The sequence below is a fragment of the Notechis scutatus genome, chromosome 2 (genome assembly GCF_049901735.1).
Source record: "Notechis scutatus isolate UNSWTSFEM ecotype Mainland chromosome 2, rNotScu1.2, whole genome shotgun sequence".
In the NCBI taxonomy this organism is placed as follows: domain Eukaryota; kingdom Metazoa; phylum Chordata; class Lepidosauria; order Squamata; family Elapidae; genus Notechis; species Notechis scutatus.
The window spans coordinates 134,410,658-134,437,444 of NC_142010.1; the positions used below are offsets into that span (position 1 = coordinate 134,410,658).

General features: G+C 42.5%; 1 protein-coding gene and 2 long non-coding RNA genes across 3 annotated transcripts in view; 2 read left to right on the plus strand and 1 right to left on the minus strand.

The window, feature by feature from the left end:
- LOC148132257 (uncharacterized) overlaps positions 1–26,787 on the minus strand; it is a 308,260-nt gene that overhangs the window by 222,400 nt on the left and 59,073 nt on the right. The window lies entirely within an intron of this gene.
- NR4A1 (nuclear receptor subfamily 4 group A member 1) lies at positions 271–25,676 on the plus strand. The gene is made up of 8 exons (XM_026680001.2): positions 271–554; positions 9,475–10,307; positions 17,049–17,178; positions 18,388–18,539; positions 20,189–20,391; positions 21,893–22,071; positions 23,167–25,000; positions 25,262–25,676. Exons 2-7 carry the CDS (start codon positions 9,477–9,479, stop codon positions 23,421–23,423), a joined length of 1,752 nt encoding a protein of 583 aa, XP_026535786.1. The 5' UTR covers positions 271–554; positions 9,475–9,476; the 3' UTR covers positions 23,424–25,000; positions 25,262–25,676.
- LOC148132258 (uncharacterized) lies at positions 11,107–13,828 on the plus strand. Its single transcript, XR_015747776.1, has 2 exons — positions 11,107–11,474; positions 11,739–13,828. It is a non-coding gene; the product is annotated as an uncharacterized LOC148132258 (long non-coding RNA).

The following is a 26,787-nucleotide window of genomic DNA, read 5'->3' on the forward strand; positions in this document are numbered from 1 at the left end:
CGTTTCTTTTCAATCCTTGCTTAGGAAAAGGCTCTATTTTTAGCTGGGGGGGGGAGTAGCTCGTTCTATTTTTAGATCAAACAATTCCAAGGCGTGCGTCAATGGAACCCCGTGTGCGTCACCCGCGCAGACATTCCGATCCCGCCCCTTCGCTTCGAGGGCGCCGGAACATTCCGCCCCTTTTTGCCTTGTATGGCGAAGGCTGCAGCCGGGCCCGTGCGTCAGAGGATCCCCCCCCTCCTCTTCTGCCCACCCCTTCGCCCCTGCGTCACAGAGAGCTTAAGAGAATCTCCCGGCCGCGGGCTGGTGAGCCCCAGTGGCTTCGTCGCCGTCTAGACTGGAGGCAGATCGCTCGCTTGCTCTCCCGCTCGCTCAGGCTCTATCTTGGGCTTTGATCTGCGCGGCGGCGGAGGAGGAGGAGGAGGACGGCGGCGAGGATCGGCGCTTCTCCCGGCGCGCTTTGGGTTTGCTTAAAACGTTCTCCGACTTGCCCAACACCTTCGTATGTGAACGTGGGAAGAGAGACCGCAGCTAGATTTTTCTGCTCCCGCTGGGTACGTGTGGATTTCTCTTGTTGATTGCCCCCCTTTCCACCCCCATCCCCCCGTCTGCTTTTTCGTAAAGTGCTTCGTGACTTAATAATAATAATTGACTATGTATTTATTAATTATTCTTGGCGTTGACTGGTTTGCAGGACGGGGGATGCTTGCTTTTTTTTAAATTTATTTATTTAAATCGAGTCGGGAGAGGCGTGCGAGTTGGGGAAAAGGCGGGGAGGAGAGAAGTTTCGAGGATCGGAAGGGATCTGGCGGGTTGAAAAGTTACAAGGGAGGCGCGAGAATTACGGGCGAGGAGGGGAAAGTAGGGGAGATTGGGTTTTCATCCTCTGATGTGCTGCACAATGAGAAAGGAAATAGTGTCAATAATTAAGGGGCGTGCATAAGTGCCCCATCGTGCCTCCCGTCCCTGTCCTATTGTGCCCATTTAATCGTACCTATTTTCTGTATTCGTACTCCTGTTTATACTTGTACCTATTATCTTGTAAGCGATGGACAAATCAAATAAGTAAATAAATAGTGAGGAGGGCCGTTCGAGCAGCAGCAAAGCCTTGCTAAGGGAAGAAGTGTGGGTGTGCAAGTCCGTTTGCAAGAGCAGAGCAGAGCAGAGTTTATCCGTGAAGAAGAGATTTGAAAGAACGGCGGTCGCTTTCTGTTGCTTTTTCCTACTTTTAACTGTATGAAGTGCAACGCGATTATTCAAATAGACTTGTTTTGATTTGCAGATTTTAGACAGTTACTAGAACTGCCATATGTCATCTGCCTGGCTCTTCCTCTGTAGTATGGGACAACTGGAAAGTTAAGGCCACGAACCGCTGCATTCATCCGTACAAGGGCAGGGGTTTTCTCTTAAAAAGAGTTATTTGTACTTTGAAGCTTGAATTGCAAGAGGATCTGGCTGGGGGCTTGGCTGAAGGCAACTATAATGGTGCACTTGTTTCCAAAAGCAGTTTTCAAAAGTCTACATTTGCATTTTAAAGGACAAAATTGCTGTAACCTGAGCTTGTGGGAGCCCTGGCAGATGTGCACCAGTGATTGGATACATTTTGCCATTTTTATGCCCTGTGACCTTGATTGTGATGTGTAGATGGACACCTCACTTGGGCAAAAGTGAAGTTGACTCTTTTAAGAGGAAAAAATGTGATATTAATAAGTGAAGCAATCTGACGCTTGTTAAGGAAAGTAATATTGTACACCTAGTCCTTGCATCCAGGTGCAAGGCCTCATGATTGTACCATGTTTTGGAGACAAACAGGTAAGACTCTTCACTTCTTTGACATCTGAAGATATTTTACTACTTCGTCAGGCTGAATATATCAATTCTGCCCAAACCAGATTGGGAAAAGAACTTTAAATGCCTTTTTCTCTGTTTGGAAGATCACTATGGGAAAAGCTGTTTGTGCCAAGTTCGTATTCTTACTCTGCTTGCAGCCAGTCCTCTTATACTTGCATTTTTTTGTTAATCTGAGGATAACGTGCATTGTGTGTCTGTGTGCACAGATGCACATTTACGTTTTTCTTTCCTACATGCAGAAATATTTTCATATTTTCAAAAAGTGGGCATCTTTGGAAAAAAATGTTTTCTAATGTTCTCGTTCTCTTTTTGTCCTCTTTCCCTTTCCAAAGCGATGCTCTTTTTTTTTTTTTTTTTTTTTTGGTGAGTGGGCATGTTTGTGAGTCGATCTGCTGAGCAGCTTGGTACCATCACAGGTGTTGAAGGACATAAATCTGCAAAGCTCGTACCCTGGTGCTTTCATGTGGCTTTTGCAAGGGGGTGGAGGGCTTGCAGTTCCTGGCATGTTCAGAGCGACAGGTGCTGCATCAAGTTTGAGCACCTGGCAGCCTTTGCTATGGCGGGCTCCCCCCTGTTTCTAAGTCTGTGCGCTGGACTTCAAAGGCTGAAGAGGTCCACTTGCCACAGTCTTGTCTTTGTCCATTGTGAGCAGCCCCTTTAGTGGTCTTGGTCACCCCAGAATCATTAAGTTAGATTGTAAGGGGTTTGAAAACCTAGACTGAGACCAGGAAGCTTCGAAGTATAAAATGGGTTGAATCCTAGATATAATCTCAGCAATTACACAGAACAAGGTGGGGTAATCACAGCATTCCCAAAAGCTTGATTTATTTTACATACCACAATCCTGTGCATATTTATCCAGCAATAAGGGCAGCTCTGTCCTAAGGGCAAATCTGCCTAGGACAGAAACTTAGCTAAGAAGAGAACCCATTGCCTTCAGTATGTGTCATCGTTAAGACACCTTCTACCAAGGAAAATTGCTAGTGTCAAGGCAGAAAACGGGGACATGTGAATTATTTTATTTTCCATTGTTTGGTCACAGAAAGTGGGAAAATGCCAGCTGGGTTATTTCAGCTTTTAAAAAAGCTTATGTTTACACAAAAACAGCATTTGGGGGTTGGTCTCTTGGAATGAAGCCCGTGCTTACCTCTTCCATTGATAAGCTTTGAGTCGCATTGATTATCTTTTCTGCAGATCAGACATCTTGACAGGTGCAATTTTTCTCACTGCTGCCATTTATACAGTACGGAGCGCTGCATCAGTTGAGTATCTTGATGTGCAACTGTTAAAAAGCGTAGGAAGCATGAAAATTAGGGAAAGGATCTGCGTAGACCAGGGAAGAGTTGGACATCTAATACCAGAATCCATTTGCCCTTGTTCAGATGCAGCTCAGTACAAGCAGTGGATTCAGTCCTGGAACATTTGAGCCTGGAAGAAATAGCTTTCAATAAGAAAAGCTTCTTTTAGATAATTCCACCCATTGTCGAACTGACAATAACAGTCTGTTCCTGTTGCAAGTTTCCTTAAGCTGTTGAGTATTTCTTCTTGGAAACAGCGTGGTCATTTATGCTGAATGGTGCCAGTTTTTGCTTACAGAGTTCAAAAATCTTTTCTGTGGTTTTACATTAGCATACATAACCCAGCAATAATCCAGTTGCTGGGAAGTTGATCCGTCCCTGCTGTTCTGCAGCTCTACAGCAGAGGGTGCTCTTGAGCAGCCTCTAAAGTCTAAAAGCAGTCCGACAAATTGGGAGGAAATTGTAGGGCTGTGTGGAGCACTATAATGATGGGCTGTTCCCCTAAAGCAGCCACTTGCTAACCTTCCCGTTCAGCTATCTCTCAGGATCCCTTGCTATTGGCCAGGCTGTCTTGGGCTGATGGGAATTGTAGTTCAGCCACCTCTTGAAGACACAGATTTCCCCTTCTCAAAGCAGTCATCTCTCCCCTGATTGGTTTATAGCTGCCATTGTTCTAGAGAACTTAGCTGTTGGCTCTTAAGTGTTGGGAGGAACTGATATACTAGGATGAGATTTCAGCCTTTCTACTCCAGGGCAACTCTCTGGGACTATCCAAAGGCAAGCAGTGCTTGGTCACTGGTCCCAAAGCCTCCCATCCTGCTGATTGCAGTGGGGATCCAGCCAGCCTTCAGTCTTACTACCTTTAGTGCCTTTGTTTTTGTCTCAGCCTTTGAAGGTAAACGGAAGCTGTCAAATGATGGGGAGGGGGGAGATGTGCAGGGCGGCAAAGTTCTGCAAACAATGCTGCTCTGCCTATCAGGCAGGGGATAGTAGCACATCTGTTGCTGCATCTGTTTTACAGTGATTACAGGAGCCATTTGTGCGCTAAAACAACAAGGATCCCAAAGGGGCGGCTCGCAGGGTAAAGAGGTGAGTGTGTCGTTATAGCAACGCCCGTGCCGTTTCCACTGGAAGATAGTAGAGGACTGTGAGAGAAATACACAGAGGAGAAAGCGATGGCAACAGTGCCTGCAGGAAGAAGACACTTGTGCTTCCGACAGTGTTCTTTGCTACAAAGGAGAGGTTATAATTCCAGCTCTCCTCTCACGATTCCCTGGTGAGACTCTTTGTGGAAAAGGGTTGGAGCACCAGCCGTAGATGCCTGAGCAGAAGTATTTTTAGGCAGCTAGGAAGGCACTGAGAAAGAGAGAAACTGAAGCATCTTGAAATGCCTTTTCTGGTGAATCCCGTTTAAAAAATACTTTATGGCCACAGTGGGAAAAACCACCAGTCCCGGAAGAGAACAGGTCATTCACCTGTTTTCAAGAAGAGGGTAGAAATATCTAGTAGTCTAGCTATTATCTACCCAGGTAATTATTGGGTGGATTCAGACTTCTATTATAGGACTGTTCACCAGAAGTGTGTTGCCTGCCTTTCTTTTGGCTTCGAATGTCAAATCAGTATAAAAATCAGGCAGTGCTCATCGGGGTCTAAACTAGGAATATCCTTCTTCCTTAAAACGTTTGCATATCCAGCAGGTCTGAGGTGGAGGATTAAAAGCTAACCCCCTCTACTGTCAAATTGTCCATTGTCAAAGAATTTCATTTTTTTTTAATAATGCCATGCTCTTAGAGCAAGAATTCTTCTTTCAATTGCTTCGTTTGATTGTTGTGAGCCGCAGAGTGCTGTGGAGAGTTGGATGGCATTCGGATTTAATAGACGGTGGTGATGGGCATTTTTAGGACAATAGCAAAGTGTGAGACCTTCCATATAGAGACTCTTGGCAAAAAAACAATGGAGCAGCCGTGAACTTTCTCAGATTCCACCTCAATTAGCTCCATTTCATCATGTACTTTCAGAGCATCATGTATTTCTATTATTGATTTCTCAGTCCATGGGTGTTTCAGCCCTTTTGTCTCTACTCTTACTTTTATTTTGATATTTATGCCTTCAAGCCCAGAGGTCAAGTAAGTATTATCAAGTCAAGCCATTTTCCTTTAATTCTGATTTACAAGTGCTGTCCTTCCCCCCCTCCACAGGAGCTGGTAGACTAATATCACTGTGTCATTGTTGTAGAGTTAGATTTAGCACGGAGGCTTTAAAAAGGCAACGGGGGAGGGAAGGGTTCAAATTAGAACAGTATCACAAAGAACTAAATGTCCAGACTGGAATAAAAGACTTCATGATTGCTGCTTTTTTTAAAAAAAAGGACTTTTAAAAAGCTTGCACAGTAAGGACTAATAACATGAGACGTATCGCACTGAGCTTTGTGCTAAAAGGCCCACTGTTGATCCTTCCCATTTGCTAAATATCTGCTGTCCAATCAGCCCTTGTGGTGCTAGCAGCAATACCTAAGATTAGGATTCCAGCCCCTGTAACGGAGCTCCCTAGTCCTGCATTGCCTAGGGAGCCTGATGCTTCTCTCTCTCTCTCTCTCTCTCTCTCTCTCTCTCTCTCTCTCTCTCTCTCTCACACACACACATTGGCAGACATCAGAACTTCCTCTGGGGAGAGTACGCTAATAAATCCTGTGTTACGAGGAGCCCTGGGTATCACCTGTTGCTACATTGGAACAAATCATAACAAGCCTTAACAATTGGATGGCCAAGTTCTATTTTAGGAATGCAGAATAACAAGATCAGATAGCATTAGTGGGTGTGCAGAGCGGTTATGAGGTTCCAAAGACGCGTGGACAAGATCTTTCTTTTAAGGAGAGAAGTTGAGCAGATTTGGCCAGTGTAGGCTGTAAATGCAAACCTCGTCTCAGATGAAAACTCAGAAAGGGACTCCATTTCCCTAACTGTTGGAAATCGTAGTAGTCCCTCTGCCACATTCTCTTTGGGAGCTTAGGGTAGGATATTGATTCGCATAACATGTTGAACTCTTGCTAAAATTTGGGGACAAATTAACAGGGAAAACCTTCGTAGGAATGACATGCATTAAAAAAGTCAACAATAATTTTGCAAAATCTCTTTTTGGCGCAGGCTTTTGCCTCTTAACAAAGCGAAAAGAAGCTGCAAGCTGCAAGCTTCAGTTTTGTTTTTTGTTCTTTCAATTGAAATTCAAAACAGGTAGTCCTTGACTTATGACAGTTTGTTTAACAAGGGCTCAAAGCTACAATGGGCTTGGGAAAAGTGAGATATGTTCGTATCCTTAATGTTCCTATACTACCCCCCGGGGGCATGTGATCACAATTCGGTGCTTGGAAATTGGCATGCATTTATGATGGCTGTAGCATCTTGTGATCAAGTAATTATCAGTTACAATCTTCCAAGCAGACTTCCATCAACCAAAGCCAATTGGGAAAGCCAAATTTGCTTAACGACTACAGTAAAAATGGTTGCAAAATCAATCCAGTCACATGATGATTTGCTTAATGACTGCATTGCTTAGTGGCCAAAATTCCAGACCCAATTGTGGTCATAAGTCAAAAACTACAAATTCTACTTCTTGGGTGATGCATTTCTTACCCATCCAAATTCCAGGTTGTCTGTCATTTTTTATCAATTTTAATTAGCAGAGTGAGGATTATTTCCAACTAAAGATTTGCATGCCGAGCTACTAAAAAGGAGCTCCGAGAAACGGATGATAGCCTTATTTCAAAGGTGTAGTGTTAAACATCTCTTGGAATTCTCTATGTATCTCCCATCATTCTTTCCTCTGTTAAAGCAGCAGCTTTTGGTAACAGAACCTAACCAATTTTCATTTTGCCACAAGAGTTGCTGGTACAGACTTGACTTCCATCTTGGCTAATGCTACCAGTTATAATTCCTCTTTTAGAAAGGGCCGTTCTCAAAGACACTATAAAGCTCTGAGATTCTGTCTTCCCAGAACTCCAGTTTTCATGTTCCTTGTCAGAGGCTGCTGACATTTAGATGGATCTCCTTGAAAGAAACAACTACAATAAGATAGAAGTGGGATGATCAAGTAGGATAACAATATGACCAAAACTTCTTTTTTGTATGCTGTAGTTTTCCTCTGCAGTGCTGGCAAGGCAGCAACATATAGCATTTCCCCTTTTTTTGTTGATAACTGCACTGATTGTGATGCAAAGAATTGTTGTTTCTAGGATTGGGCATTTTTTTCAGGATATTGAGATTGAAAATGGGAAGAAAAGAGAGAAACATAATTTGGGGGCAGGACACATTTTCTTCGCTCCTTGGTTCACCAGCCTGAAGTTCAAGTGTTCAAAACCACGTTGCCTCATAATATTAGGGAAAGACCGTATGTGTAACTGAGTCCAAACTAAATTCTACCTTGTTTTTTTTATATATCAAGTTATTTTGAGAACTTTGAAATGTTGATGGTTCCAAGTTTGTAAAATGAAGATGGAATAAATAGCAGCAGTAGAAATTTCAAAATCAATCTTTAACAAGCTGTGGGAATCCCAGGCACTGCAGGAAAACAAGAACAATTAAGGACTTTGATCAGGTGTTAATACCTTGGCAGCCTTGTCATTTAAAGTTTGAAGTTGTTTTTAAGTAAACAGATGGCTACCTCAGTCCTTTAACTTTCGTAAGGAAATTCTTGAAATATGCTGAGGGGTTTTTTTCCCCACCTGGAACACATTGATAGAACGTTTGCCTGTTTCTTTCAGGATACTACAGTAGTCCTCGACTTACAACCACAATTGAGCCCAAAATTTCTGTTGAGACATTCGTTAAGTGAATTTTGCCCCATTTTATGACCTTTCTTGCCACAGTTGTTAAGTGAATCACTGCAGTTGATAATTTATTAACAGGGTTGATAAAGGAATCTGGCTTCCCCATTGATTTTGCTTGTCAAAAAGGTTGCAAAAGGTGATCACATGACCCTGGCACACTGCAACCGTCATGGAATTAGATCCCAGGCACCTGAATTTTGATCATATGTCCATGGGGATGCTGAAACAGTTGTAAGTGTGAAAAATAGTCATAAGTCCATTTTTTCAGTGCCGTTGTAACTTTGAATGGTCACTAAATGAACTGTTGTAAGTCAAGGACTACCTGTATTGGCTTAATGCTTTAGTTCTTATCTCCCACATTGAGAGAGAACCCACTATAAAATTCAGGAGCTGCTGGCCCTTCTGTGTTCGTTGCATTTCTTATTTCTTTGCCTTGTTCATTTTTCTTTTTTTTCCTCATCAAAACACTGGATCGTGTGCAATATTTGGCCCTCATTATTCTCTGAAATGACATTAATCAAGGAGATGGGATAGGTATATTGAGTGAATCTGCAAAGCTACAGCTGGGTTTGCATTATAATGCCTCATTGTTTTAGAAGAATGGTTTTTTTCTGGATGAACAAAGGTTTACCTTTGCACTTGCCTCTTGTGTTGGCAGAAATGTTTTTAATTTCAGGCAAAAACTTAGGAATGTTTTCTTCAGGGTATGTAGTGAGGCTCTTCATGGCATACCTTGTGGCATACCAGTGTATGACTGTTGCTTCACATAACCAGAAAATTTAAAAAATTTGAACAGTACCCCAATTTCATCAAGGAAGAACAATAAAGCAAAAGATGTAGAAATAAATGTTAGCAGCAAACCCATTAACTGTGTGAGGAGAAGAAAACTACCACTGCTCACTCGCAAGGGTCAAGGAATACAATTTACTCCAACTTTCAATATCGTGACTATTTAATAGCCGTTCTCTTTTCAGCAGAGAGGAATATCAGAGATAGAAAGGAAGGAGAACATCTTGTATCGCCCTCTAATAGCCCCATGAAGAAATAGTGCGCCCAAAATATTAGTCTTTCTTTTAACAAGGGCCCCAAACTCTTTCCATCACCATTTGTGCTTCCTTGCTTTGGTAAATAAAAGTTTAGAAATAAGATCAAGAGGGAGGTTCAAGGCCAGGGACTTGGTTTGTATTAAACCTAAAATAACAATTTGTACTGATGTTAATAAAAGCCCACCATATTTGTAAAGGTGCCTAATGGAGACCAGTCTTCTCTGGCCAACCACGTTTCTGGGACAAGAGCTCCTAGAATATCATTTTAGCTCATCTGGTAGTCAGTAGATCAGGGAAAGCTTACAAGATCCTCCCTTTTTATGGCATCTTTATGATCATTTTTCTGCCAAATCAATTCATGAGAGTTTCTAAATTAGAGCACAGATAGACCTTTTTATATCTCTCCAATATCTAATGGTAGATTTTTCTCCTTCTCCCTATCCTTGTCTTCCCTTAGAGATGCCCTGTATCCAAACACAATATGGGACCTCGCTTCAGAATGGAGGGTCCTACGAGCGCTACCCAGCAGACCTCTTGACCCCTGAGTTTGGCAAACCCACCATGGACCTGGTCAATACCGAGATCTCTGCTGCCACAACTACTCTGCCCAGCTTCAGTACCTTCATGGACAATTATACAGGCGAATTTGACGCTTTCCTCTATCAGATTCCAGCCGCGAACCCCAATACCGCATCCTTCAAGCTGGAAGATTTCCAAGTATACGGTTGTTATCCTGGTCCCTTCAGCAGCCAATTGGATGAGACCATGTCCTCAAGCGGCTCAGATTATTATGGCAGTCCGTGCTCAGTCCCTTCTCCTTCCACGCCAAGTTTCCAGACTTCCCAAGGTCCAACTTGGGAGAACTCCTTTGGAAGCTATTCCCCCACTCATACCTATGAGGGCATGAGGCCTTGGGTGGCGGCGGCATCAGCAGAACCTCCCAAAAGTAGTTCAGCTCAACCATCTTATTTTTCCTTCGGCCTTTCGGCTCACAGCCCTGGAGTCCCACCCCAGAGTCCGCTGAAGATGCAACCGACGGCCCACCAGCACTTGGTGGATGGAGAAGTCTTTTCACTCCCGCAGACCTCCTCCTCAGTCCATTTTTCTCCTTTGCCACTCAGCCAGGCCTCACCAGGCCTAGATGGCTCTGGCCTGATGGACAATTCCCTCTCTCCGACAAAGACACGCAGCCCTGGATCCAACGAAGGGCGCTGTGCTGTGTGTGGGGACAACGCTTCATGCCAACATTACGGCGTCCGGACCTGTGAGGGCTGCAAGGGCTTTTTCAAGGTAAGAGGAACGTGTTACTTCAAACTAGATTGAGGGACTTGATTCTGACACTTCTAGTTCTATTAAAACAGCTTTCTCCAGCCAGTGGTCTTCCAGTCAGCCTGAAGCAGCAACTCACCGAATTTCCTAACCAGCTTGGCTTCTTCCTAGGATAGCTGTGGAGCTGTATTCTCAACCAATTGGATGGGCATGAGGTTGGGAATTGACTGGCTGAAGACAATCCCAGCATTCTGCATGTCCCTAAGCTCCAGCAAAGAATGCAGGGATTTCAAGACTTCTTTTTCCAGGGAGGGAAAGGAAAAGCCTTTGCTCTGTGTTGACTGCCACAGGGATGACTCATTAGACCTTTCTCTGACGGCTTTCTAAATAAAGGAGGTCACTCTCTTCCCCTCATAAGGGTAGGTGGCGGGAGGGGGGGGGAAAATTCTTTCAGTGGGAGGCTGTAGAAGAGCTCTGGCAAGCCCTAAGTCCATATCAACCCTTCTGTGTCTTTCAGAGGCTACCCTTATTTCATCTGGAAACTGTTGAGACCTAAAGCAGCCAAGAATCAGTAGCTCCTTGGAGCATAGAATTCCTTCCCAATAGGCATTGTAGATTGTAGATTAAAAATGGGGGGTGGGGAGGCTAAGCCCAAAATTAAAAAGAGCTGTAGCCCACTGGATTTGGCAGACGCCATGTTGGGGAAAGGCTACTCTGCAAAGATCCCAAGGAAAAGCGGCCAGGTCTTCAGGGAAGGGATGGAAAATGGGGGACCATTGCAGATACACAAGGAAGAATTGAAATGTCTGTTCACAGCTCTGGGGGAAACAGAAAATGAGGAACTGGTTATGAATGATAGGAATTGTAATTGGACATACCTGTAGCATGCCAGGTGGGAGGAGGCTGATCTGTTGGATGGTTTGGCATCCCAAAGATGGTCCCTGCTCTTCTGAACGCAGAGATTTTGGAAGGCCACAACAGCCGAAAGAGAGACAGGCCTGTAACCCGGGTGGAATGGAGAGGAGAACATAAGTCAAATAGGCATATCTGAAATTAGCCTAGTTAGTGTATTCAGCTTCTCTAGTCTGACCACTGTTTATTGAGTGGGCACTTAGACCGGGAAAGTCTTCAGTGCAGAGTTGACTGGGAAATCCTGGGGACTGCACATCCAACACATCTAGAGCAGGGGTCCCCAACCACTGGTCCGCGGACCGGTACCGGTCCGTGGAACAAGTCCTACCGGGCCGCTGGCTTGCTGGCGCCGCCATCTTGTTTTGATGAAAAAGTGCTTCTGGTGAGCTTTTCCGGGTAGAAAGCTCACCGGAAGCACTTTTTCATCAAAACAAGATGGCGGCGCCCAGCTGATGTCGGTACCGGGCCGCGCCATATAAAAGGTTGGCAATACCGGGCCGCGGCGTAAAAAAGGTTGGGGATCACTGATCTAGAGGACAGCAAGCGGAGGAAGGCTGTCTTGAAAAGCCTTTTTCAGGTGTTTTCTCTCTCAGCAAGGATTCAGTCAGTGCTCACAGTGCTTTGTGGGACCCCCTTCCCCCAAGTATTCATTATAAATCTTAGTCCTTCTGCAAACTTTGGGATTCCCTATCTCCACACCTTGCAGATATCTGCATCCTGATAATCTCTTTTAGCTAATGCAAAAACTAACATTCAGGGGCATGAGCTTACTTTCAGGATGTTTTCAGGTAGCCAGTAAACAAGCTAAGTTTACAGCTTTCCAGTTGTTGCTGAAGTACAAACTTCAGCAGCTGCCGCCAGCAGGACCCTCCAAACTGGAAGTTGGCAACATCCAGAAGGCTTCAAGTTAACTATTGCCAAGTCTTTTTTTCCCCCTTTTTAACAACAACATGTAAGGAAAAGCTTGAAATACGGTTTTCACTCCCACTCCCTTTTCATACTTGAAGCCCACAGCGTAGTTCTCCTGTCTAATCTCAGCCTGACGAAGAAAAGACCTTGCTCCCTTGGGATGACCCTTCTGAATATACACCAGAGTAACAGGCTATACATTCCTCTCACGTTGGGCTACTTTGAGCAACCGCTAATGTGCTCTCCTGGGTAGGCGCTTCTGGCAAGGAGGCCCCTCGACAACACACATTTCCGTCTCTTGAATTCTCCCTTGCATTGTGGTTTGGCAGCAATAGGAAATGGAGGGCGTTCCCTGCCTTTGTGGAGAATAGCGGTACTTGTAAGAGAAAGGCCTTTCTCTTTTCTTTGGGAAGGGCTCTTTGTGTGCCGGCTGAGAAGAGCGGAGCTTCAAGAGCTCCTATGGAGCTCAGCTAGGTGACTAAATCGGTACGTCTGGCCGGTGTGTGGCCATAAAAGCTAAGATTTTTGAAAAGCAGCCAGTGATTCTAAGGGTGCCTTGATACGGTACATTTAATGCCTCCTGTGATTCACTGAACATTAATTATTATTGTGTTAGAACTCAGTTAACAGGTGCTGCATTATCACCAAAACTGCTTTATCAAAATACAGGTAGCCCTCAACTTACAACAGTTTATTTAGTGACCATTCAAAGTTACAACAGCACTGGAAAAAGTGACATCATTTTTCACACTTACGGCCATTGCAGCACCCCCATTCTCACGTCGTCAAAATTCAGATGCTTGGCAACTGACTCATATTTATGACAGCTGCCGTGTCCTGGGGTCATGTGATCACCTTTTTTGACCTTCTGACAAGCGAAGCCAATGGGGAAGCCAGAGTCACTTAACATGCGTGTTGCTAACTTAACAACTGCAGTGATTCACTTAACAACAGTGGCAAGAAAGGTCGTAAAATGGGGCAAAATTCACTTGATATAAATTTTGGGCTCAGTTGTGGTTGTAAGTCAAGGAGTACCTGTACTTTAGCTTGGTTTTATATGAGTTTTAGTATTAAATGTGATTTCTTGTGTTACATGGCCTTCTTTATCTTTGCTCATCTTTTAACCACCAGATGCATTTAGCCTGCTTGGCTGGGAATCATAGGAGTGGTAGTTCAACATATCCTACAGAGAGCCATTTTAGTGTAGATCATGCTAAACTGGCTGCAAATCTCCTTTCTTGCAACCATAAATAAAGGTGTTAATGTCACTGAGATATAAAGTTCCCTGCTGCAAATAACCGGTAGCTATCCCATCCAAGATCTTGGCAGAAGGAATGGGCCTGAAATCAATTTTGAATGTAAACAGTAATATGAATAATTTCCAGATATATAGAATGGAATCTTCCTGAAATCATAGGGGAATGGGGATACTAACTGCACATGTTTTCCCCCCACAAATTTCTAAGTGAGGCAGGGATTCAATCCATGGTGAGACAAATGGAGGGGCATCCACTTGTTCCAGTCCGGATTATGTTCTAGATAGAAATGGAGGTATCTGTTTCCCAATAAACCTGAGATTAGGGTTGAAGTGAAAGAAAGCTGCTAAGGTCACAAATTTAGCTAAAGAGCTAAATTGAAATAAGAGATATCTTATTTCCCATTGAAATAAGAGATGGAAAAACAGAAATTTGAACAAAACTTTGCAAACTCCAAGAAGAAAATCATACAAATAAAATTGACATGAGGGAGATTTTGATGGGCTATGGTGGTGTAACAATCAGGTGACTCCTTGCAATGTGGGTCTATTCTAGAACCGTGATGGCGAACCTATGGCACGCATGCCAGAGGTGGCAGACAGAGCCCTCTTTGTGGACATGCGAGCCATTGCCCCAGCTCAGCTCTGCCGTGCATGCGCGCCCATGCCTCCCACCAGCCAGCTGGTCTTTGGGTCTCTGCCGTGCATGCGCAGGTGATGGGGGGCATGCACAGGGATGCATGCACATGCGTGGGAGGGAGGGGCACATGCACAGGGATGCACAGCACAGCTGGGGCACTTGGTGCCAAAAAGGTTAGCCCATCGCTGTTCTAGAAAGATGGTTAGAAAGGGGGCATTCATGGCTGTGTTTCGGAGATCCAGTAAATCATTTGCACATCTGTTTTGCAGCATGCAAATCTTAACACAGGTGATTGACTTTGCAATCAGAATAAACCCTTTTTTGATGGAATGACTTCTCTAGAACAGATAAATACACAAGGGACAAAAAAAATTGCTTCATATTTGAATATGAACCTAATTTGTAATTCCCATGTCAATACAATCCCAAATCAAGCCAAAACAAAGTTCATTCTGACTTTTCTAATTTTGCAGTTTGAACTAAAATATATACAACTCTGTAATAAGAAAATTGCACAAGTATGTTACATTAGAGAAAATTGCTTTGCTTAGAAGCAGATCAAGGGTTAGTGGGTCCCTAGGGAAAAGGAACAAATGAGAATCTCTGCCAGAAGTAAACTTCATTATTAAGTTTAATACTGGTATTACTAGTATGTAATATAACCAACATTGCATCTGTTTTACTTACAAATATTAACTTACGTGAAAAGTAAACTATCTCTTGTTTACTTTGCAATGTTTAATGTAAGATAACGACCACATTTTGTATACAAAACACAGATACATTTAAACATTTTATATATCCCAGTAATTAAGAATGAGGTCTTGTTTATTTTGTGGTATTTTCCAATATAATGTTGCATTAGCACTGTGGTGGTTCCAAATGTACAATATTGAGATTTTTCTCTTGAATATGATGACATTAACTTATTATCTCCATGCTTCTTTGGGAATAAGTCTGCCATACACAGGCTGCAAACATTCAAGTGACCAAGAGATGATGGCAGAGTGACAGGTTCTATCTCTCTGTGTTGCCATCTAGTGACTGTTAGGAAGTTGTTAAAACTGGGCCTATTGAAAAACAGGACTTTTATTTTTATTTTATTTGGTTTGTCAATTGCTTACAAGATAATAGGTATAAGTAAAAACATAGTTATGAATACATGGATACATATAAGAAAAATAAAAGAAACAATAGGACAGGGACGGTAGGCACGTCGGTGCGCTTATGCACGCCCCTTACAGACCTCTTAGGAAAGGGGTGAGGTCAATAGTAGAAAGTCTAAGGTTAAAGTTTTTGGGGTTTGGGGAAGAAACCACAGAGTCAGATAGAGTATTCCAGACAGGCACCCAATCCATTTGAAATACAATGAGAACTATTGCTAATGTTTTGGTGGTTTGGTCTGCATAGATAGAAGGATTTTTAAGAGCTTTCTCTCCTGTACCATGCACCATCTGTACAATGTGTACAGTCTCCTGACTGTTGCTCTTCATCTGTATCTTGCAGATATAATTGCAGTCTTTGTGCCCATTTTAAATTTTCTTCCATATTTAATTTAGGAAGGTTCAGAGTGTTTTTGTCTTTTCTCGTCAGTGGAAGCTTCGGCACTGGAAAACTCTCTCTGATACCTTGAGCTTGCCATCTCTGCTTGCAGCCTGTTTCTAGGCTGGGTTTCCCAGCCAACGCTAGGCCCAGACAGGTCTCTTTATTCTTTGTTACTAGGCAACAGCGGGAGCAGGTCTAGCCTCTGAGGCGTCTTGGGCATAGTTGGGCTGGCACCAGGGAGACTCGGGTCCTAACCTACCCTCAGTCATGCAAGTTCTTTGGGTAATTTGAAGTCAGTCCCTCTTTCTCAGCCCAACCAACCTCACAAGATTGTGGTTGTTGGGGGGGGGGGGGAATAGGAGGAGAGAATGCTATGCACATAACGACATTGTCTTAGTTCTCCAAGGAAAGAGGGCAGCCACCGCTCAGCCTGAAAAACAAAGAAGACATGGAAGAAAAAAATGCAAGCTCTCCAACTTCTAGGCATTTCTGCACTCCCAACACATACCTTGATAGCCCTGCCTTTGGTTAAATGTGCCTGACCAAAGAAGTGACATTTGACTTAACGTTGATGTATGTTCACAGTCCCACTATGACTGTATTACCTTTCTCTGAATATCCTGCGGCCAAGACTTATAAATAAGCTCAGAGTAAAGAAACTTGCGTGCAAGAATTCTTAGAAAAGTGTGTATACATTTCCAAGCAGATTTTTAAAAAAAAAAAAAAAAAAAAAGCCAAAACAAGGTGAAATGAACACATTTGTTAAAATTAGAAACTGGGAAAACTATAGAGGTTTAATGCCTACGGATGAATAAAGAGCTGTCTTCTGAAGAATTTGGCTTCCCTTGCATCTCTACCAATTGAATGGAAAGAGGACTTTACAGATGTAATCACTGCTTTTCCAAAATACTTGAAAGGTGTGTTATGCAGGGTTTCTGAATCATCTGTACAGTGACTTTAGGTGCACTAGGGCTGTCATACATGTAGCATCATGAAAAGAATGTCCCCTCAGATAAAATGCTTTCCTGTCTTGACTCTGGGTGCATGTGTGGGTGGGTGTCTTACTATGTAGATACCACAATCCAGTAATGCAAAGGAATGGGTAATGTTGGATCCTCCAGGTGTTGAACCACTGTTTCCAACATCCTTCACAATTACCAGGGCAGGCTGGAGCTGCTGGGAGTTTTCTTAGAGCAGTTTGCAGTCTTTCTTAGCAGAGGTGATGAATTGATATTCTTTCAGCTTCAACTTCTGTGATGTTAGAATATTATTACCTGTAAATGAAGATATTTATTTAGCTGTGCATTGAAGACAGACTAAGATGGAACATGAGATTTTGGTCATATTTACAGGATAACTCCCTGATGACATGAGAAACCACCACCCAGGTTGTAAAAATGTTGCAAGAAATATATCTCTGTTTAATACTTCTCAGATTCTCTGTCACCAAGGTTGAAATGCCTTTTATTTATAACAGTTTAATCTTATGCTCTCTCTGTAGCGCACAGTACAGAAGAATGCTAAATATATCTGCTTAGCCAACAAAGATTGCCCTGTGGACAAGCGGCGGAGAAACCGGTGCCAGTTTTGTCGGTTCCAAAAGTGCCTTGCTGTGGGAATGGTCAAAGAAGGTGAGGCATGTTCCTTCCTGTTCACTAGCCTTCTTCACCCTAAGATCCTCTGAAATCTAGGCTGGTGAGGCATTTTAATAGTTGAGCTTTCACATGCCTGTAAGGTTCCAGGTTAAAGAGGGCTACAAGAGGCAGGAATTTGATATTTGGCTCCCGGAGCAAATTAAATATTTGCAGGAGGAATGGCAACTGGTTGAGAGGAAGAGGGAGGAGGAGGAGGAGGAAGAAGAAGAAGAAGAAGAAAAGAAGAAGAAGAAGAAGAAGAAGAAGAAGAAGAAGAAGAAGAAGAAGAAGAAGAAGAAGAAGAAGAAGAAGAAGAAGAAGAAGAAGAAGAAGAAGAAGAAGAAGAAGAAGAAGAAGAAGAAGAAGAAGAAGAAAGAAGAAAGAAGAAGAAGAAAGGATTTTATCTGCATTTATGATGCAATTCACTTGCTTGTACCTGTAATTGCAAAGGAGGGTCTAAAACTCTTTGTAGCCATTGGGATGGGCTGAAATGGTAGAAAACATCCATTCTTCAAGAATGACTTATCAGTATGGACAATTGCCTGGCTTTTTGTGCTAAGCCAAACAACGTGAACTGTATTGTGTACAATATCAGGGTGGGATAGGGCTGGTACCCTGTTTTGTACATTAAGATATTCATATTTGGAATTGAGCTATTCAGAGCCTTGTGACAGGAGGCAACCCATGGAACATCACTTTGCTCTATGGATTTTTCTAAGATTGAAAATTTAGTGAAAGGAAGCTGGAGCTTCTGACCACTTCCTGTGGCTGCTCAGAGTAATTCCTCGGATGTTAGATTCTTTGACCCAGAGTCACGCACTGCTTAAATCCTTGGTGTGATTTATTGAATGAATCTTGCATCAAAGGAAACCATAAAATAAGACAAGCCAGAATATCAGTGTTCAGATATATGCTAACCCAAACCCATACCAATCCAATTTTGAGAGAATGCTGCATTCTGTCCTTATAAAAAGCCCTCATAAAATGCCACACAGCTCTAAACCCCATTGGATGGTGCTAAGCTGCACAGAAGCATAACATCATATGCCTCTGGCTGAGATTCAGTTTGTGGTCCTTGATATTTAAAAAGAAGAAGCAGCAGCAGCTGTTCCTAGATTGTGGGCTTCTCTTGGTGATAGCTCTTGCTTGCCTATAATCCTCTCCTCACCTTTCTGTCTCCCCTCTTCCCTTTTTCTCTTGTTTCAGTGGTGCGGACAGACAGCTTGAAAGGCCGACGTGGTCGGCTGCCCTCCAAGCCCAAACAAGCTCAAGATATTTCACCGGTCAGCCTCATCTCCTCTCTTGTGAGAGCACACATAGATTCTGTACCCAGCGCTACCAAACTCGACTATTCCAAGGTATTTCTCTACAACATCTTTGGAAATGTGAGATTCTGTGCCCTTGACCAGGGATCTCCAACCTTGGCAACTTTAAGACCTGTGGACTTCAACTCCCAGCTTGTGGCTGAGGAAGTCCACAGGTCTTAAAGTTGTCAAGGTTGGAGACCCCTGCCCTAGACACTAGCATTTTGGGGTGTTGAATTTCTGAAACTGAGAAGTGAGAAAATATGCTTTTTTATAAAATGCACACTTGGTTTATTGGTCTGGCCATCTGTGGCTCATATCGCATGAAATATTTATGCCTGAAATATCCCTGCCAAATTAAATAGGTAAATGGCATCAGAAGAATGGTGGTGGATCTCTCATCCAGTATTGTTCATATGTCCTTTTAGCCAGTGATAGGCATTCCTGTATGGATTTGTGTATCTATTTATTTTTCAAAATTCTCAGTCACCATTTAGCTAGACGTTTTCTGGACAATTCAGAATCCATGTCTTTTTGTTTTAAAAATCATGCACATAATACTTAAACTATCTAAAGTGGCAAGGTGGCAGCTGTCACTTCACTTCACAACCATGACTTCTTTAGTTTATTTTTGGGGACTATTATTTGAACAGATTGTTATTGTTCAGTGGCTACATTTTATGGGCTGTTGGTATACATTGGCCACCCGCAACTTGGGGACATTTAGAAGAGTTGAGATTATTATTGTTATTTATTAATAGTTCAACATCAAGCCAATAAACATTAATAAACATTTAAGACATGTACAGCAATTAAAGAGAAAGGTTTATATATAAATATGAATATATTACATTAAAACAAAGTTGCGTGGGTGAAAGCAGCCAATTCCTTTCGGGTAAAATTACAGATAGAAATTTTGCCATTGTCCTCTTCATATGACAATTCAACTTTTCAACTTTGCAATGTCAAGTTTTAATTAATTGACATTTAATTACCATTGTTAAAAGTGAACATTTAATAGAACATGGCATATAGATTCAATTACCATATATGAACATTTACAGGTTTGATTTTTCATATCTGACCCTGGTGATGGTGCATCAACTTGGGGCAAAGAGAAGAAACCTATGTATAGCATGCATGAAATGTTTGGATTATTGATCCCAGAATTCCCAGCTAGGAATGACTAACGATGAAGCAAATATTTTACTACATTTGATTACTAATAGCCATCATGTAATAACCTGATAGATAATCTAGGAGCAAACTCTTCACTTTTCAACTTATTAAATAAGCTATTATTTTTAATTTTATGTGGCCTGTCCTACCCATCCTCTAGAGCAGGGCTGTCAAACTTCCAGCCCGCAGGCTGGATGCATCACACGCTGGCCATGCTCATACCAGGTTTAGCAAAGGGGGGAAAAGTCCCGATACATCACGTGATGCATGGCAACCTGAGTTTGACACCCGTGCTCTAGAGCACATAGTCTACAATGCTGAAGCTCTTCATGCTAGATAGCCTGCCAGAACCAAAGAGTGCCAGAAGGGATTTTATAGGATGCACTTCAGTGACTTAGAGAATAAAGGAACTCTTGAGTGTGCCTTCTAGATTGTGTCCTGCTGATCTCAAGAAAATCACTGCTTGCCACCTCACAAGAAACGCACTGCTTCTTTTCTAAAGACTTGCTTGCTTGTGTTGTCAGTTCCAGGAATCTGTCTCTTATCAGTTTGAGAAGGAGGACTGCATGGATGTGCAGCTGTTCTACGACCTATTAACGGGCTCAATGGACGTGATCCGGAAATGGGCAGAGAAGATTCAGGGCTTCTTGGAGCTTCCAAAAGAGGACCAGGACCTGCTTTTGGAATCTGCTTTTTTGGAGCTCTTCATTCTACGGCTAGCATACAGGTAACATGTCACAGCTATTCCTTTCAGTTAAACAGCAAACCATCATGTCTGTTAGCCCCCCAATCTGGCTCCTAGCCGTTGCAATCTAGAAACAGTTCATGTGAAACCATTCAGTGGCTTTGAGTTATAGCTTTGTTTAGCATCATTTTAAAATGTTATGTGTGTTCCTTAACACCAAAGGAGCACAGCCAAAAAGAGGGTGGGATGCCTTTTGTGGATAAGCTCCACCTGGAGGACTTCCGGTGCATTTCAATGACCATTTCCAAATGCCTCGTCCAGTAGGCAAGGAAAATGGACATTGACCTCTGCAGTGATGGAACCAACAGCACCAGTGGCTTGAAGGTGCTCTGAACATCAGAACAGGGAAGTACCATGGCCTTATGACTTTTGCATCCTCAGTATTGATCATCGTCATCATCGCCATCATAACTACTACTACTAACTCAAAGATGATTTTTCAAGAGGCAACTGGACCTTCTGGACTTCTTCAGCTTCTCAGATGAGAAGCGAAATGTCTTCAAAGAAAAACCAGAAAGTCCAGTCGCCTCTTGAAAAAGCACCTTTGGGACAACCATGACCTGGATGTCTTGAAAATCTCCATAGACATTTACGACTACTAATGTTAAAATATATGATGGCTGCCTGCTCCAATTATTTCATTAATTTGATTTATACTCCACATAGCTATTGAGTATTTGCCATGGGCAATGATGCCAGTAAGAATGAACTCACTCTCCTAGTTCAGTAAAGTAGAGAACTTCTGGACAGGGATTTTTAAAGGAATTTTTAAAAGCGAGTGTATGTTGTTTTTATCCTGTGCTTGTAACTAACTAACATTTCAGGATTTTTAAAATAAAAGTATGTCTGTGTCTGTGTGCAGCTAAATCAATCAGTAGTACATTCGAGATGACATTAGAGAGACATTGGGGGCTGGCTGCAGGTATTAAAGTAAGAGCAATATTCAAAGTAGCAAGGTAATCCTGCAAGATGAGAAAGGAAATCTGTTGAGATAATAAATTGGATAGCATGTCAGACTTTGGCTTAAAATAGCTTGGGGTGAAGTTTATCTTGGCTTCATGACACCTGCTTGGGTTAGCCACCTTACAGTGTAGCCAAGAGAAGAAAATAGATTATCTGTTGATGCATGCAAGAGCTATATTTGCGGCCCTGAATTCATTCTGAGAGAAGCAAGCAAATAAAAATGTAATTCACACAAGCAACTCTAAATGTGATAATTAGAACTAACAAAAGCCACCCACGCTTGCTTAGATTCAGTGGGCCACCCCTTCGCAGCCACAATTGGTAAGGAAGGAAATGCTTGCACTTAACTGTCACCTTAATCCATAGGGTCTGTGGTGATGAGTTGATTTTAGCCCTACCTGGAAAAGCCAGTGATTGAATTTGGGATCTTCTGCATAGTTCTGCCATCACTACCATATTTCATTACAGGGGTCTGTGTCTGAGCCTCTTCTCTGACTACACAGTGTTTTGTCTCTTGCAGATCCAAGCCAGAAGAAGGCAAACTTATCTTCTGTAACGGCGTTGTGTTGCATCGTATGCAGTGTGTCCGGGGTTTTGGAGAATGGATAGATTCCATCATAGAATTTTCCCAGAACCTCCACCGCATGAACATTGATGTGCCCTCCTTCTCCTGTCTTGCAGCACTTGTCATAATTACAGGTAGGTGGACAGGAGGGCTTTTGAGAACAATATACGGACAAATAGACAGAGACACAAGCAGAGAGAAGGAAAAATATATGGACAAGCAGAGAGCAGGAGAAGGGAGGGTGAGGGGAATCCTAAGGAGCTCAAACAACTCTGCTTGTTAAGAATATGGAAATTGAGAGATTCTAAGCTCTACAATGAGCCAGAATTGTAATGTCTTATTGAAGGGAGCTCCAGATATGTGAAAATATTTTAACCGATGTCTTCAGAAAAAAGTGTAAGTCAAGTGTGTGAAACCTGTGTCCACCCAGTTGTTTCAGGTGCTAAATACCAACTCTCAGCATCCCTCACCATTAATCATAGCTGTCTGGTTACAATTTAGTAACATTAGGAGGACCAAACGTTCTGTCCCTGGAATAGGATCTAGTATTAGGGAGGTCGAAAATAATCAACTTAGTCATCATAAACCACGTGGCTCAGGCAGCATTTGCTGGAGATCCCTGAAAAGAAGATTCATAGAATCCCATTTTTTGTACACTTGTCTTTATGTGATGAAACTGATATGTCCAAATGAAGGCCTCACTCACATTGCTTGTTTCTGTGTTTATTTTTTGTGAAACATAAGGCAGGATTGTTCTGATGTAGCTGCTGAGACATAGATTTATATAACTGAGAATTCCAAAGGTGCTTTTTTCAGGAGCAACTGAACTTTCTGTTTTTTCATGCAAGACGTTTCATTTCTCATCCAAGAAGCTTCTTCAGCTTAGAGCTCCAAGAAGCTTCTTCAGCTTAGAGCTCCAAGAAGCTTCTTGGATGAGAAGCAAAATGCCTTCAAAGAAAAACAAGGAAGTCCAGTTGCCTCCCAAAAAAGCACCTCTGGGACAACCATGACCTGGTTGACTGAGAATCTCCATAGAGATAACTGAGAATGTTTCTGTAAAAACCACAGCTTCCTATTAGTTTCCACAGCACAACATCAGGGATAGAGAGCTTTGTTAATAAATTCCAGGAAAGGTTGTATATCTAAGCACTTTGAAATGAGACTTTTGTTGATTTCTTTAATGATTAACTTTTTCCCTGTTCCTTACCCAACTCTGATGTCTCAATTAGATCGCCATGGGCTAAAGGAGCCAAAGAAGGTTGAAGACCTCCAGAACCGCATTGTCAGTTGCCTTAAGGACCACATGACTTCCATCGCCAGTGAGCAGGTACAGCCCAACTGCCTCTCAAAATTACTGGGCAAACTTCCTGAGCTCCGCACCCTCTGCACTCAAGGCCTACAGCGCATCTTCTACTTGAAGCTAGAAGACCTGGTGCCCCCTCCTCCAATTGTGGATAAAATATTCATGGACACACTGCCATTCTGAGGACAAGGTGGAAGGAAGCCACCACTACCATGAACCAAACGGTGCTTTCTTTGGGGGAGAGTGGCTTTGTTTGGGTTTCTCCTCATCTTGCCTCCTACTACCACCGCCATCACCATTTATCTTCCTCGGAGGGAGAGAAAAAAAAACTAGCAGAAAGAAGGTTCTGCCACCTTCCATCCAGAGGGAAGTTGGCAGGAATATTTCCAGAGATATTTCCAGAAGAGTGTTTTAAAACGTTAGTCCAGTGGTTGGAGACTGAAAACCATAAACACTGTACGCGCCCTTTCCCCCTCATTCCCTTGACGTATAGAGGTTACCGGGACATTAAGAATTGCCATGTAATTCTCTCTCAACTTGGGACACCTTGGAGTTTGTATTTTATTTTATTTTTTACTTGTGGGGGAAGCCCTGTGTGCCTTCTCGGGTTACATGCACAATCCCTAAACAATGCTGCCTTGTTCCAGGACCTGCCAACAGCTCTGTGTGCAATCCAGCACCCTTCTTCCATAGTGTTGCATGGAGCCACTGTCTGTGTCACGAATGGAACTTTTACATTGATTTGACGGTTGAAGGCCAGTTAGAATTTTTTTTTTTAAAAAAAATGGTTGCCTTCTCTTTTTTGACCTTGTCATCAGCCCTGGATTACACTCACAGGTTTGGCAAGTGAAGTTTTCCAACCCTCGGCCTAGAAGCTGCTTGCATCCTGTCCTTGGTGCAACTGGGGGTGGGGGTAGGGGTAGAGTTCAGGGAGAGTTTTGCCGTAAATAAGCATATGTCCCTCCCGCCTTCTGCTTAGACAGTGGCTGTTTTGCTCTGTTGAGTAATTTCTTTGTAAAAGATGTATATAAGAAGAACGATGAGTTGGTTTGTAAATACAGAGGAAAGGAAGGCTCTTTGTCTTGAGCCACCAACAGTTGTGTATCGCTCTACACCTGCAGGACACCTTCTGTCTTTATATGTAAATAACTTTGTATTGTAAAGTCCTCCATTTTTGACATTTATATTTGTCTGTCCCTGCTTTCCAATTTCCAGTATGTGACTTTTCCAATTATTAATATATATAAATATATATATATTTAATATATTGAATAAAAAAGATTATCCCGGTAACTCTTAATGTAATGTAATGTAACTCTTAATCCCACTTGTTTCTGTGCCTGATCATTTATATGCCAGAGTAGCCCAGGTTCTGTGAAACTAGAGAATTCTGTGCAGGGGAAAACATGGCTCTCATCCCATGCTTCACATCCAGAACAGAAGTGAAGAGGCCAGAATAGAAAGGAAAGAAAAAACAACTGTAAGGCCAGAAACTAACACTGTTTCCTATGGTATTTTACGCTTTTATAGAAAGCAGTGATAGGCTTTTTTTCTCAACCCTGTTGGGTGATTGGGCCTTTTGCACAGAAGGTTGTCTGAGCCAAATCCAAAACCTCCAGGGAATTCCTGGAAGCTTGGCATTCAGACAAATTTGCCATCAGCAAACACATAGAAATAAACCTTATTTACACGCCATTCAAAAGAGACAACATTAAGCTAAGAAGGAAACAAAAAAAGAACAGAATACATTCTCTCCAGCAGTGATCCCCAACCTTTTTTATGCCGCGGCCCGGTACCGGCATCAGCTGGGCGCCGCGGCCCAGTACCGGCATCAGCTGGGTGCCGCCATCTTTTTTTGATGAAAAAGTGCTTCCGGTGAGCTTTCTACCCGGAAAAGCTCACCAGAAGCACTTTTTCATCAAAAAAAGATGGCGGCGCCCAGCAACCAGCGGCCCGGTAGGACTTGTTCCGCGGACCGGTACCGGTCCGCGGACCGGTGGTTGGGGATCCCTGCTCTCCAGAAGCTTATACCAAGATAAGCAGGGATTAACACCAGACAAACAAACAGAAAACAATACCCTAATCAAGGAACTATCAAGGAGGAAAGCATACTCCCATCAATACTGACAGGGCAAACTACTGCATATAAATAGGGAGCAAACCCCATACTTACTAGCATTGATAACATTACCAAGAAGCTTCAGCATTTGCAAGCAAATAACTTAAGTTCAGAGAGTACCAAGGACTTCAGAGGGATGTCTGTGCTACCCCAATCCATTTGTGATGTGACTTTCACACTAATGTTCTGCTTTCTTCAGTGCTTTCAGTTGCTGTAGGTTTCACAGATTTGCTGTAAGCCACAGTTTGTAATCATGTTTTTGAATAAGCCAAACTGATATAGCTACATACAATAAATTTTAAGATTTTAATATGAAATGGCTGAGTTTGGCTTATTCTAGCTTTGCATATTCTCATTCTGACTTTGCATAGCATATAAATCCAGCTGTTATCCACATCCATTTAATGCACATTCACTCATTTGCATGTATTAGCAAGTATACAGCTTGTCTTAAGATACTGGGCCTTTTCATGATTTGCTTCTATAGGACAACTTCTAGAAATATTTCTAAAATATTGTAACATTTTGTTATTTTTAAGGTTTTAATGTCTTTTCTGAAGTAATGGACAGCCACTTTTAGCTGATTTCAAACAACTATTTCAAGTTAAAAAAGAACCCTCGTGCTGCCTTAATGTCTTTGAAGATAAGAAAAGCTGGAGAATGGGCAAACATTACTTGGAATGAACCAAATAATAGATTTTCACCACTGCAAACTCTGGGTAGCATAAGCTGCCTCCACAGAGCATAGTTAAGCAGATCCAAGTTCAAATCTGGAAAGCCAAAAATTTAAGTTTGGGAGGGAAGTCAAACGCCATCAACCCATACCAAGTTGAGTTGATCGGCTTACCATTTTAGGACTTGATATGGATTTAGGTGAGGTTACATTTCTCTTCTGAACTTTGGCATGAAAAAGGGTGGCTAAAGCAGCCCCACAAAAATAGAGTGGCTCAATGCTCAAAATACATTTTTTTACAGACCAAGACTTCTACCTGTCCATTGGGCCTCCTACCCTAACCAAGCCATTGTGGATTGTTTTTAATTAAAAAGAAAGAAAACGAGACACACACCCCATCAGCCTATTCCAAATGTAACTAGAGTAACTGTTACCTTGGTGAACTGTTTATGAGTTTTGTCCTCTCCTTTTTGGGAGGCAGGGAACATTCTGCGTGAATATTACTTTATTGTATTTTCCCCATGTTTCATACAAATTTAATAAATTATTGTAGTTGGTCATACCGTCAGCCAGATGTTTAGACTGGACGTGGCATTTTATTCACCTATCAAGATCTCCCCAAGGACCTGAGATAGGCAAATGTTGTTGTTTGATGGTGTTAAAGGTATTGTCGCAGGATGTAAGCTGTTCCAAGTAAAGCTGCCTTTTGCAATTGACAGATGGTGATTTTGTCAGTGCTGATGGTGTTCCAATGA

Bases quoted from the DNA above. Each gene is read 5' to 3' on its own strand.
- NR4A1 (XM_026680001.2), top strand. From the start codon at position 9,477: ATGCCCTGTATCCAAACACAATATGGGACCTCGCTTCAGAATGGAGGG. The intron at 17,179-18,387 runs GTGAGGCATGTT...CTCTTGTTTCAG, and splicing joins TGTGGGAATGGTCAAAGAAG to TGGTGCGGACAGACAGCTTG. The intron at 18,540-20,188 runs GTATTTCTCTAC...TTGTGTTGTCAG, and splicing joins CCAAACTCGACTATTCCAAG to TTCCAGGAATCTGTCTCTTA.